This window comes from Manacus candei, unplaced genomic scaffold (assembly GCF_025592945.1).
Source record: "Manacus candei isolate 608988 ecotype Guabito, Panama unplaced genomic scaffold, ASM2559294v1 h1tg000007l, whole genome shotgun sequence".
NCBI lineage: Eukaryota > Metazoa > Chordata > Aves > Passeriformes > Pipridae > Manacus > Manacus candei.
The window spans coordinates 952,003-965,403 of NW_026138055.1; the positions used below are offsets into that span (position 1 = coordinate 952,003).

General features: G+C 40.9%; 1 protein-coding gene across 1 annotated transcript in view; it reads right to left on the reverse strand.

Moving 5' to 3' along the window:
• Nucleotides 1–3,059: 3,059 nt before the first annotated feature.
• The window catches only part of LDAH (lipid droplet associated hydrolase), a 117,644-nt gene continuing 107,302 nt past the window's right edge, over nt 3,060–13,401 (reverse strand). The window contains exon 7 of the mRNA XM_051810588.1: nt 3,060–6,210. Coding sequence (XP_051666548.1) covers nt 6,019–6,210 — 192 coding nt within the window. The 3' untranslated portion in view covers nt 3,060–6,018. The remainder of the gene's footprint in view (nt 6,211–13,401) is intronic.

Consider the following 13,401-nt stretch of genomic DNA (forward strand, 5'->3'; position numbering starts at 1 on the left):
AATGAGTGAAGGTAATAAATAGGGTTGTGACTGCCTCTGCTACATCCCTATGCACACGATACTGAGAAGATGCAGGTGTGGAGCAAGGCACATTTGGAAGAATGGAAGAAGTCTTCAAGGCATCAGGTTATGTGTTTTAGACATAGCAGAGCCAACCTCAGCTTTCAAGACCCAAGAGAAACACATGGAGAACTGAAAAGAGACATTTCCTGAAGGACTTAATTCTTACAAGACTGATATTTTCTAGACTGTCCCTTCCTCTTAAGCACACCCACAAATATATGGCTCAGTTGGGGTGAGGCATGGTCATTTCTATTCCCAGTGGCATGTGGAATGACAGACCATGCATGAGTCAATTTTTAGGCAGTTTTCTGCATCCTCACATGCCCATTTATGGTCCCACTGGCTGAGGGGATCTTTCAGTACAAGTTCTCCAGTAGGCACGCAGAGGGAAGCAGGATGGCATTTGCCTCCATGTGCCCCTGTCCACTCTATGAGCAGTTTTACAGGAATGTGTTATCTTAACAAGTTATTTTCAACAGAACATTGAGGGATGAGAGCAAATGGTTATTCACAGACTTCCCACCATGTCTTCACTGAAACCAGTGGGAGTGGTGGGTTTGTGTTCAGTGGAGACAGGTTTTTAGTCCACAGCACTTCAGACTACTCATGTGATTGACAACATAAACTAGTCAGTTTATATCTGAAGAGAAATCAAAGGCACAGCAAAGACAAGGGAGATGTGCAAGGTCACAAAAGGGTACAATGGAAGAAAGTGCAGACCACTGTTAAAACAGGACATGGCCTGACTTGGACACCTGGTGACTTTAACCCTAAAGCAAATGCCCAAGTCCCTCAGGTAGTAAAAAAACAAGTTGGTGCCTTCCAGGACCTCAAGACAGAGATCTGGTACCCCCTACATTTGGATATCTAAGTTAGACCAGACAGGGAATTTAGACATCCATTTTGGGAGCACTGCTTTATGAACTGCCAAGCTCAATTTTGCTTGGAGCACCAGTTTTCCTCTTAGCAACTAATCCAAAGCCCAGTGAAATTGGTTTTAATGTCTGTAATAACCTCAGCAGGTTTTGGACCAGGCTTAACTGAGGCCTCTCATGTACCATCCCACACTGTTCTCCATAACACAGCCCAATCTAGAGGTGCTTGGGGAGATCACTGGGACATGTGCTGGTGTGAGGCTCAAGTGCAGTCCCGAAGTATTCTAATAGGAGAACTTCATCTTGTTTTCAATAACCGATACTAGGCAGGCATGTTTTCATTGCTATGAAAACAAATCCATAGGAATCCATCTGCACTAAACTGTCCTATTTTGGTGCAAACTAGTAAGGATACGAGGATAAAAGGAAACTCATGTCTTGCACGTAGTATTTTTGTACTGAAGCAATTTGTTCATGTCATGGCCCCTCTGTTGCCTGAGTCTCAGTCAATCAATCACTTGGGTCTCCCTAAGCCTATGTGCAATCCTGTTGACTTTATTGAGGCAGTACTGGGGCTGGGTCACTGGATGATTAACATCCTGTGGGTTTATTTTGTGGGTGAGAATACATGTTATTTCCTAATAAACACAGATGAGTTGCAGTACCCCCTGCATGATGAGAGCAGATGATGTTAGCAATTCAAAGCATTTATATTCTGTAAATGGTATTCCTGTATCCTGTAAGTTAGATTGGAATAGCTGGATCCTTATCAAATTGTAAGGGTACCTGTTAAGGAAAAGGAGTAGCTGAGTCCTGACACTGGGAAAGCCCATTTTTTTCCAATTCCAAGCCACCTCACCTTCATGGATTTGTCCCAATGCATGAAGCACAGTGTATTTCAAAGCTTGGGGGCTTTGAGATGAGTTTGTTGACGATGTTCACAAACTGAGAGGTCTGGGGGCACCCCCCACTGCCTCTTTCAGTGTGAATTGCATTAAATAGGATGGCAAAAGATATCCTTCAAGTGTCTGACTGGCAAACCCTGCAGTCAGGTACAGTCAGATGTTTTAAACAAAATCCTGTGTTTTATCAGCCGCTGCAAACTACTTTCCACAACACAGCTATTTTCCTGCGAGCACGTTCCTGCAACAGGCAAGACCTAGGCCACTGACTGTCAGCTTAAGCACTCTGAAACAGTTTTTAATCAAACCTCTCCCTGCTGTCCCATCTGAGCACACGTGAGCCTGTTCCATAAGTTCTGCATGATGCTACTGAGAGCTGTGCTTGCTCCTGGCAGCTGCCTTGTGCTGTTACTGCTGTATCTGCTGCTTGTACTCAACCCCCATCAGCTGTTCCAGAAATATATGCTGTTTTAATATTCCTGGTCACTCACAAACGCTCTCTGGATTCTTATTTTGTAAATGTGCCAGGAAAGAGAACATTTGCCTGTAAGTGAAGAGCCTTAGAAACTTATTGTAGTTGGGAGTCTGAGCATGACCTGTGACACAGAGTAAAACAAGTCTCTTGGGTCTAGTAAGTTTATCCAAACCCAGTAATAGTTTGAGTGACTTTATTAATGATAACACTGAACATCTTGTTTAAAGTCTTTGCTGGCAATTAGCTAGACCAAAGAAAGGGATGGGGAGTGGATGTACATATAAACCCATTTTCTGTAAAATAAATACATAAATGACCTCAACTGCAGAGAAGAGATTATCTGCTGTGGCTCATGTATGCAATCTGTCTCCATGAGTCAAGAATCTGGTGTTTAGCTTGGAGTCCAACTCCAAATTCTTCACCATAAACACTGGGCAAGCACTCATCCAGCTTCCTGAAGGGACAAACCTCACTGATCCATGCACTCTATAGCTCATTCAAAGCAGCAAACACAGAGCTGGAGGAAGCAAGGGGAAACACTGGTTGATTATTTTGGAGGGGCTCTGGATAAAAATGCTTAAGCGAGTCAGGTGCCTACCACCCACGGATTTTCTGTGCACTTGGCAGATGTCAGCATCGCATGTGAAATCTGGGGTTTGGAAAGTATTTTTGTAAATTTTGTATGCATGAAGTAATAGAGAAAGTGAACTAGGACTAAACAAGTTATCAAAACAAAGAATCAAGTTACATTTTACCATAAATGTCTTTATTTTTGTTATTGGAGTTGTGTACTTTTAATAAAAGGTATCGATCTAGCAAAACACTTGCACGTGAGTCAAAGTCATTGAACTAGCAAGGGTTACTTGTGTGGTGAGAATTAAGCACAGATGTAAAAGACAGAGATTAGGTGCTACAGCATACAGTCAATATATTTGTGATAGGTTTCTCAAGAACTCTTAAGTAGTCTAAAATAGGCAAGACCACACTGTGTTTTCATGGTAAGTTGGCACATTTGGACCACAAGCACTTTTGACACTCTTTGCCTGGGGTGACGGTGAACACCACAGGCTTCAGAGAAGATGGATTCTCATTGTGTGGGATCTGCTTCTCTTAGGAAATACAGCTGTGGAAACTAGACCCATGCATTTTTGCAATGAACAGAGCAGCAAATTTTCAGATCTTAGCCTTACAGAAACAGCTCCTAAGAGGAAGGTAGCAATTGAATCAATATGGTTTTGATAATATTAGAGAAAATTCATTTAAGAAAATTGTAAGGCATTCTCCTGCAGTAGATCTGGTCATCATTGACCAGACCTAGTCCCAGTTTAGGTCTTAATGCAGTCAGTAGGATTTATTATAATGGATTAACAATTGTATAAAAGGCATACACAAGTCAAGTATTGCTAAATTAATTCCTCATACAAAGTATACGAATAATGCACTGTAAACAACTGCTTCTTGTAGGTGCTTCAGTCCCCAGGCTTTAATAGTTGCTTATCATCTTTGGTTAATACAAGATTTCGTCTGGTCTCAGGAGATCCACTACAACAGCTGAACTTCCACCGAGTCCTTGCTCGATTCCTTGATTCCATACACTTTGAAGAACATGTTTTGTTCAACCAGATCAATGTGTAAACCAAAACAACCAAGTGAACTGTAGTTTTTTATGTTGCTGACATACAAACGTGCACATGTATATATATGTGTGTGTGTGTGTACATTTATATATCTCCACGTATGTGAACGTGTCCCCTGGCTCTGTCCCAGGGAGCACCTTGGCCAACAGATGCATAGAGCATCTGCCCCAAGGCCGTCCAAGAGGAATGATGCCAACATCTGGGGGCTATTCAAACACACACAGACACAGACAACTATGGATTTCTAAAGTGAGAACAAGGATTATGACTGAAAATGGACCCGTAGAAAGAAGGAAAGTCCATGACTCTCCAATAAACAGAACTAGTTGCATGGGCACAGTCCCTTCACTTTGAATCTGCCCAGTTCTTCCTCACGCTGCTGCAACTGTGGTCTCAACATTTCTGCCTCACTTATCTGTACCATTTCATCACGTGTGGCTAGTCCCAAAAGCTAAACCAGTTTCTGATACAAAGAAGGTCACTTAAATCCACTGTCAGTCTGCAGGTTTGAAAACTCATCCAAAATATCCAGAAACTGAGCTCTATCACAGGTTGCTCTAAATATCAGTGAAAGGTTCAGAGGGGGTTTAGAGAGCAGTGTAAGGTGTGTGTATAATTGTGTAAGAAAAGTAAGTGACTAATCAATCTTTCTGCATCACAGAGAACATTCTCCAGAATCATTCTCACCGGTACCCCATCAAAACTAATAAATCATGTAAGGTAGATACCCAGTGCATCATTTAAATTCATCTGTTTGCAAGGGCAGGATCTCCCCTGACTATACTCTGTAGTGTTTTGCTTATTTATAAATGTCTCTGTGAACTCCGCAGGGAGACTATTTCACAGGTTCATGGCTAGAAAGCTTTTCCTGATTACACTTGGCTCTGATCCCCTTACTTGCATTGTTTTAATTTCTAGCTGTTGCCTGTAACTTCTTCTGTTATCACAACTGGTAGGATGTTTTTTTCTATTTTTTTGCCATTTGCAAAGGAGAGGGACAAACAACAGTGAGGACCAGTGAACTTGTCAGCAATGTGCAAGGGTCTGGCTCTAAACATTAACATTTCATGTCATGTCACGGGTGCAGCCGTGGCACACTAACAGATATTTTCTGATGGTGAATTTATCTAATTTGTGGCTTGGCAGAAAATTTCATACTTCAGTCCTTAGAGCAAAAAAATGAAATTTAGACATGCATCAAAACTGGTTTAATTCTTTAAAGTTGCTGAGCAAGCACTGTTCTCATGGACTTCATTAGGAGAGCTAGGCCACCTAGAAGTTGTTATACATGGATTCTGCAATCCATTTTAACCTTTTAATACTGGCACTTTTGATCAGTGTCCTTTCCAGTCTCTACAGTCAATTGAAAAATGAAACATTTGGCCATGTTCCAGACAAGAGCTCCTTGTGTATTCACTGGCTGAGCAGCCACAGTTACCTTATGGCATTTTTAATACCCTGTGGAGTCCTGGAGGCACCCTAAACCTGTTGTGAAAATAGGAGAAACTGCACATCTCCTCTACACACCTCCTTTGCACTCATCCTGAACTCAGCATGACCTTGGACTGACCACCAACACCATCTGACCCTGAGGAGACAATGTCAGGGTTGCCCAGGGGCCTTGGGCTGTTCTGCCTGTCATGCACTTACTTGGTTTACATGGATGGATGAGACACACAGAGAGGGGCAGGTCTTTCACAGCATACCAGGATCCATTGTCAGAATCCTCCACATCCCTGACAGTTCTCCAGCAGGTGAATCAGGTGGTAGTAACTCAGGTACAATTGTACCAGTGTTGCCTAGAGCCCTCGCAGACAATAAATATTCCACCTTTTGCCAAGTCCTGCAGAGTCCTGAAGACACAGGACAAAACTACACCCGCACCGAATCAATAAAACTATACTTTGGACCAGCCAGTTTCTCTTTAACTTTCCTAAAATATCTCAATAGAAAACAAGCCATAATCTATAATAAACTGAAAAAAAATAGGACAGACTCTCTCACAAAAAAAATTACACGTTCACAAAATAATTACATCGTTTTCTTGTTAATCACTGAATCCATGCTTATAATTTGGTCAGATCATCCTGTAGCCAGTCTGTGATCATGGCAGCCATCTCCTTGCTGGCATCCAGCACAAAGGCGTGGCGGAGCCCCTTCTCACAAAGCCGAATGTCCCCATCTGGAAAATCCATTTTGATCTCATCGTAGTAGTGCTGTGGACACCAGCTGTCTCCAGTTCCATAGTAAAAAATCAGCTAGAAATCAAAGCATAGCAAATAATTAATTTGCAAAGTTACTGGTGGAGCAACCAACAGATAATAAGTGATACTTCAAGTCCCAAGATATACCATGAGGGATAGCAAATTGGTAGTTCTTGGTTGCTTCCAAGTCTGCAGTTATAATGAAGACAATTAAATGCTCTGTGACTCAGTTTCCTCATCTGTGAAACTGGGGAACATGGAACAGACTTAATTCTGAAAACAGAGATCTGCTGAGGGAAGCCTGGTTGCCTTAAGAAATTTCTTATTATGGATCAAAACATGTAGTTGTCCATGGAGTCCACCCCTAACCAGCCCAGCTGCTGTTTTTCCCAAGCTGTTAGCTCCTTTCTGTGTTAGCTTTCTAACTATTTAACCAAAAGCAATGACCAGGGACATCTTCACCTCTATCACGTTGCTCAAAGCCCCATGCAACCTGATCCTGACTGTTTCCAGGGATGGGGCATCCTCAACTTCTCTGGGCAACCTGTGCCAGTGTCTCACCACCCTCATTGTAAAAAACTTCTTCCCTGTGTCTAGTCTGAATTGATCCTCTTTCAGTTTAAAATCATCGCCCCTTGTCCTATCACAACAGGCCCTGCTAAAGTTTGTCCTCTTTTTCTTACAGCCCCCCTTTAGGTACTGGAAGGTGCTCTAAGGTTTCTTTTCCAGGCTGAAAACCCCAGCTTTCTGTCCTGTCTTTGTGAAATGCTGCCTGTGTGGAGTGAAGGCAGCTCCCAAAGACTGATAGGCAACTTTAGTTTGGGTTCTAATGTGGAATAAAATTCTGCCAAAGTCCATTTTGTTTTCATCTTGCCCAAATAACCTTGGTGGATGACATACATGAAACAGGGGCTACAGGGTCCACCTAAATGCAAAAGTCATAAATTCCAGGCAAATATCATATTCAGTGAAGTGTCTTTTCTCTCTGTTAGAAACACTAAATGTCACATTTTCCCAAGTCACCACTTCCCCCCATTTTCATCTCAACTATGCTTGCTATAGTTATGTTTTTCAATTTCTATAAAGTATATGAGGGGAAAGTGGTTGTCTGGGAGAGAGTAAAAAACTATGGATTTAAGACTATACAAGAACAAGATTAATGACAAGCAGTCCTCATATTAAAATGTTTGAATGCAGGTACCAGAAGGATGCTGATTGTTCAACACATCACACACATAGCTTGGCCCAATTCCATTACTTTCATTTGTTTCATATTTCATTTCTGTACTTCAGTGAAAAATTGAGCATTACTAACATAAATTAGGGGACAAGAAGTTTTCCTTTCATCACAAAAATCTTCAATTCCATAATTTTTGCATGGGGAATACAAATAAAGGGACCCACTGGGGTAGAGGCAGGCTAAGAGCCTAGACTGCATTTCACAAAATATTACAGGTTTTTGTCTAACTTACTTTTCTCTTGTTGAAGTTTACCCAAATCTTGTACATTACTGACTATGGGCTGTATCCAAAACATCTCAGTTGCACAGACAGCAACCCAAGTTAAACTTCTACATATCCCATGTCAGCAAACATTATTGGTTTCCTTTGTCACTCACTAATTGCTGGAAACAAGGTGTGTCATTTGCTTTAGCAGAAAATTTCTTTTGATCTTGCTTTCATTCATCCATCACAGGATGTCACACTAGCAAAAGCTCTTCAAAAAAGCCAATGTAAAATGGCCAGCTGCTTTCAGGCCTTTTGGAAGCCAACCATCTGACTGAATTACATTTAACCCTGGGCTCTGTTACCAACAGATACAAAAATAAAGATTATGAAACGGAGGGAAAAAAAGCAATGGAGCAACTCCAGTTTGAGTAGTTCTTGAATTCATTAGGCTTTATGAAAGGTCAGTTGCAGAGTCTCATTACATAATGATCATTAACAAAAAGATGAAAAGCTATTTACAGTTACAAAGGTGGATAAAATACTTGGCTTAGTCTGCATGGACTGTGAAACAGGCTGTTCTCCAGGTAAGGTTGTAAACTTGAGAACTCACAGATTTGAAAATGCCTAAATAGAAGATTTATGTGCATTCTTAGCTTGCCTCTGGTATATTTGCATTACAGTTTAATCTTTCACTACATGATCCAAAGGATCCTTGACTCGTTCAATCCACTGACAGGATGATGTTCAGCTGATGAGCTGCTATTTGATAGTATTTTTCGTTTTAAATTCTGTGTGTGGTCTGAGGATTTATTTACTACATATTTCATGGTTTACAGACAGAATTTATTTTCTTTATGCTCTGCATTCCTCTGGCACACATCACTACAGGATCTGCATGCTCACATTTATTAATTTAGTTTTGCAACACCTTAGTGGCCATTTTTATCTCCATTTTGCAGGTGAGGAGCACAGAAATTAATGTAAAACTACATATATTAATTTGAAAGCATGTAGTGTAGTCTGAAATGCCTCAAGCTGGTTTTCCAGTGTGTGCAGCATTACACAGAATTGACTATACTCAAAGGACAGCACTCCTGGACTGCACTTGCAGGTGCTCTGAAACACTGTCTATCTGTCTGCAATACACATTTCAAGGTCTTAAATGAGATACTCAGAAAAGTGAGAACAAACTGTGGCCATCTATGAAAAATATTAATGACTTCACCAACAGCCCATTCTTGGATGTGAAATTTACATGCCTTTGCCATGAAGTTATTCCCTTTCATTTCATACAATTCCCTCTTTTTTTTTCAACAGGCATTTTACCCCTTCCACCACAGATAAGGTAGGAGTTCTTCATCCTGTCTTCTTCGTTACACAGCTCTTTTGGTTAATGAAAGAGGAAAAAGGAAAATGAAAGCAGCTCTGAAAGGGTACAGAGAAGGCATCTGAAATGAGACTGGTGCTCCCTAACTGTGAAATGCTTGGCAATGAAATGTCAACTGGTTTTAGCAAAGCTTGTGTACACAGACTACCAGGCTTCGAGGAGGTAAACCAAAACCCAGGTGTTTTACATGTGGCACCTACATGTCTTGTCAACAGTGTCAGCACCTCTAGATTTGCTGCTTTAGGCCTCTGTCCCTTAAGGTCATGGTGTAATTAAAAGAAATAGCACTGTCACTTTCTGGTCAGAGGAACATGGGACACTTTCCTGCTGGGTGTCACACTGGAGGTGTCCAGCACAGAAATCAGTCATCTAGTTTGAATATGTAATGTGTTTTTGAAGCAAATGCCAAGATTGTCCAGATTTACAGTACTGTGGTTCACATCGTGGAGGGTCTCAGAGTGTATGAACTCCTTTCAACTGAAACTAAAGCAAAAATGCTCTGCAGGATCAAACTTAATGAGCTCAAGTCACCAATGGACATTCAGTCCATGGGACCAGACAACTGTTGGGTAAAGTAATAATGCTCTGAGATGCCTACACTGGGAACACCAGGTCATCACTAGTTACTATTTATCTCTACAGTTCTCTTCTATTGTGCTGTTCCTATTCTTAAGGTAAACATTGCCAATGGCACTTGATGAGAACAGAAGCAATAAGATTTTGGAAATTTAGGTTCCATTACCAGCAAAAAAGGGCAGAATATTTACCAACTACTGGCCTTGCTGTCCAGTCATTTGTCCACTCTCTCCAAATATGACTTCTGTCTTGTCCTTTTCTGCTCTAAACCCCCTTTGGCTCATTATTCCAGCTCTATTCTCCTTACCTCATCATTTCCGGTTTCTACTCTGCTTTTTATTCCAGTCCCACATACTTGCCATGCAAAGTCCAAATTTTAGTCTTCTGGTTTCTCCATCCCATTCTGAGTCTGAATTCCAACCCTAGCTGCTTTTTCTAGAACCTCTATTCCCAGTGCTGCTCCTCAAACATCTCTCAGCCTATCAGTTATTCCTAGTGTCAGGTTCAGTTCAGCATAAAAACATCTAAATACAGTACCTGTATTGTGGTGTTTACATGTGTACCAGGCATCCAAACTTCCATCACAGAGTCAGGAAAGATGGGCTCAATAAAGGCATCAGTGCTTAGAAAGCTATTCAGCTGACACAGCAAGTGTTTATTGTGAGTGAAGCTGCACCTCAGGCTCCACTAAGAACTCAACTGCCAAAGTGTGGGTACCTACTGCCATGTGAGATGCTCTAGATATCTGAGGCACCTGCATGAGACTGGTAGGTATGACAGGTTAATTTATAAGAGACTCACAATTTTCTGGCAAAACAGCTGGAGGCCAGGTGGGGATATTTCACACTGCCCAAAACTGAACCAGAGGTCTACATTTAAGGACCACATTCCACCTTGATTTCTTCAATGGATTTCTGTTGACTCTGTTGGGGTCACCTGCATCTCTAATGCCTGCTGCACCTTTAGGTTCCTACAAGTGTACTCATAAAGCACAGTTCAGGTGCCCATATATAAATATCTAGCCATGTTAGTTAACACTTGGACTCCTTCTCCAAGCCAGGAATTGTTAACATGAGAAAACAATGCATTTTCCCCTGAGCCTTATTTGTAGATATTGTAGAATCCTTTCCACTGAAATAAAAACAGTCAAAGTAGGACAGATACTTGTGTCATATATTCAACTAAAGTTTGGGTATGTTATGACCAACTAAGTAAGAACAGTTTTAAAACAGGAGACCTGGGGGCCTTGATTTGATGTTACAGTCATTTTGTCTGTTCATTTCATGTGCAGATGTTGGTGTGCAGGCATTGTCTGTGTGCCTATGCCTGCACATCCAAAACTTTAGTGTGTTTCTTAACTGCCAATAGAATTCAGAATTGTTTTCAAAATGCTTCCTTATTAATGGTTGATGCAAAAGAGCAGGACTGCCATCAAGGTTCAAATTTTCAGTGATCCAGATGTTGGCCTATGAAACCTGACAGCTACTTGACTGCCATTTGTGGAGTTGAGGGTCTCCCTTTGAATGACAAAATGTGTCTGCTCTTTGCCTGTGTCAGACACAGACATGAAATATACAGACTTTAGAATATCACCAACTTTCCTAATATATTAAGACAGAATAATTTCAGACATATTTAAACAAAAGTTTCCAGAATCTAAATCTTATCTTCATTTTCACATCAGGAGTTTTGCTATTGCAGCAGGCAGGCAGGTATAATTAATGAACCATGTGTAACCAGAGGCACATGGGATCTCTATCAATTGTAGGGAACACTGGCATGCGTTGTATGGTTTGCATGGATCTATAAAGTTCATATTTTCCTGTGGACGGTGCATGGCTGTAAAGACATTCTGAGTCAGCACAACCAATGCACCAGCCATGGAAAGCTGCTGCCAATCTAAGCATTCAGAAATGGTGAGTCAGGCCCCCAAAATAATGAGACTAGCTTAAAAATAAACAGATTTGCAAAACAATAAATAAAAGATTCTTTCTATTTTCTTATGGGCTTAAACTTCTCAATATTTGCATTTTTTAACTTTTCTGCCATGAGGGCGAGAGGATTATTTTTATTCTTTTGCAATATTGAATGCTGAGACTTCCAGGTATTCCTGACTCAGAAGGGAAATGGCAGCTTCCACTGGACATGAGAAAGACTTAATGATTCCTGATGCAATATCCTGCTTGCTGTGAGTGACTGAAACATGTCCTCTTTCAGGATCTGATGAGAGCAGAGTAAAGGGGATGTGGGCTGTCTTTGCTGGTCATTTCAATACCATGTTTGAAATAGTTATGCAATTTCTAAATTTCAAATAGTTTTAAAACAACAGCAGTATTGTTGTAAGTTGATTTCCATTAAATGGTTCAGAAGTATGTTCAGCCTTAGCTTCTGTAAAAAACACGTCTGAGTAGGGCTCAGCCTCGTACCCTGTAATATGGTGTGTGTACTCTGACACTGCACAATGATGGCAGCTGCTAAGTAAACATCAGAAGAATCTGAGATTTGTATCAACAGGATGTTTACATTTTAAAGAGTTTCTAAGAAAATAATAAAGATTTCCTGCAGTTGACTCCATTGGCACTTGTTATAGTATGTATGACAGTTCACAAAAGTATAAATTACAGAGAGATTTCTTTTATGCCTCTTCTGTAACTGTCATAGAGCAGCACTGAAAAAGAAATCAAAAAAGTTAAAAAATATTGAGTTTCTTCTATCTCTCTGGAATTCATTACATGTTTTAACAACTTTAGGATCTTATTACATGGCCAGGCACCACTCCAGCTGATGGCAAAGAGCGAAGGTCTGATCTCTGTGGATATAAACGAGCAGCACGGGTGCAATAGCAGGACTGCACCAGTGTCCTTGCTGAAATCCTTGTCTCTGATACACTGACATTTTATCAGCATTACTCCCACATGCATTCACTGGTTGCCACAGCAGCTTCTCTCTGGGTGACATCTATCAACAGTAACCAGCAAATAGATTCATTTGTTCTTGGATGAAAACTAGTTTAAAAGGCATTAGCCCAGAATTAATTTTAGTTTCAATCAGGGTTTATAGAAAATGACCTAGCTTCTCTGGAATTATGAAAGTGTCTCCACCTTATCCTGCTAAAAGAATAGGATAAACGACATGGGAACATACTGGTTTGGGACACGCTTTTTTTTTTTTTTATTATTTGCTTTAGTTGTACTTTGGCTTTACTAATGGGAATTCAAAGAGCTGGCATTGCCCTAGGAAGCCCTAAATGCTTTGGGATCTGCTCCTCAAGACACCGTCTCCCTCCCCTCACTATCCTGGTTTAGATCAGCCAGTTTGATGGCAAGGTCTTGGGAACTTGCTTCTCAGCTTGTTTTACCAGAACTGGTTTTTCGTAACTTTCCAAGTGCTGTGCAAAACCAAACATTTTCAGTTGGACTGTTTTGAGAAGAGGCAGTTGACAATCTGGGGTACACAATGCTCTTTTTAAATATTGCCCTGTAGGGCTTGCAGTAAAGGTGTAATGGGTAGTCCAAGTATTTGTGGTGATTTTATTTAACATAAGGATGGTGGTCAGTTTTGTTAAACCAACATAAATAATAAACAAAACTCACTTTCCTGTCTAGAAACGGGGTGGAGAAACATTTTGCTATTGGAGAAATTAAGATGCAAACCTTGAGACATGGCCTGATGCAGTGGGTACTTCGCATATGATTTAAGGTGTGTTACTCCTCTCCCCGGTGTCGGGCATGGTGTCCTATGTACTGTTTCCATGCCTTTGTCAGTGTTGAAACTTGGTAAATTGATAAAGGGAAAAGGGTTTCTCTTTAACTCTGCTGCAGTTTGTTAGCAATG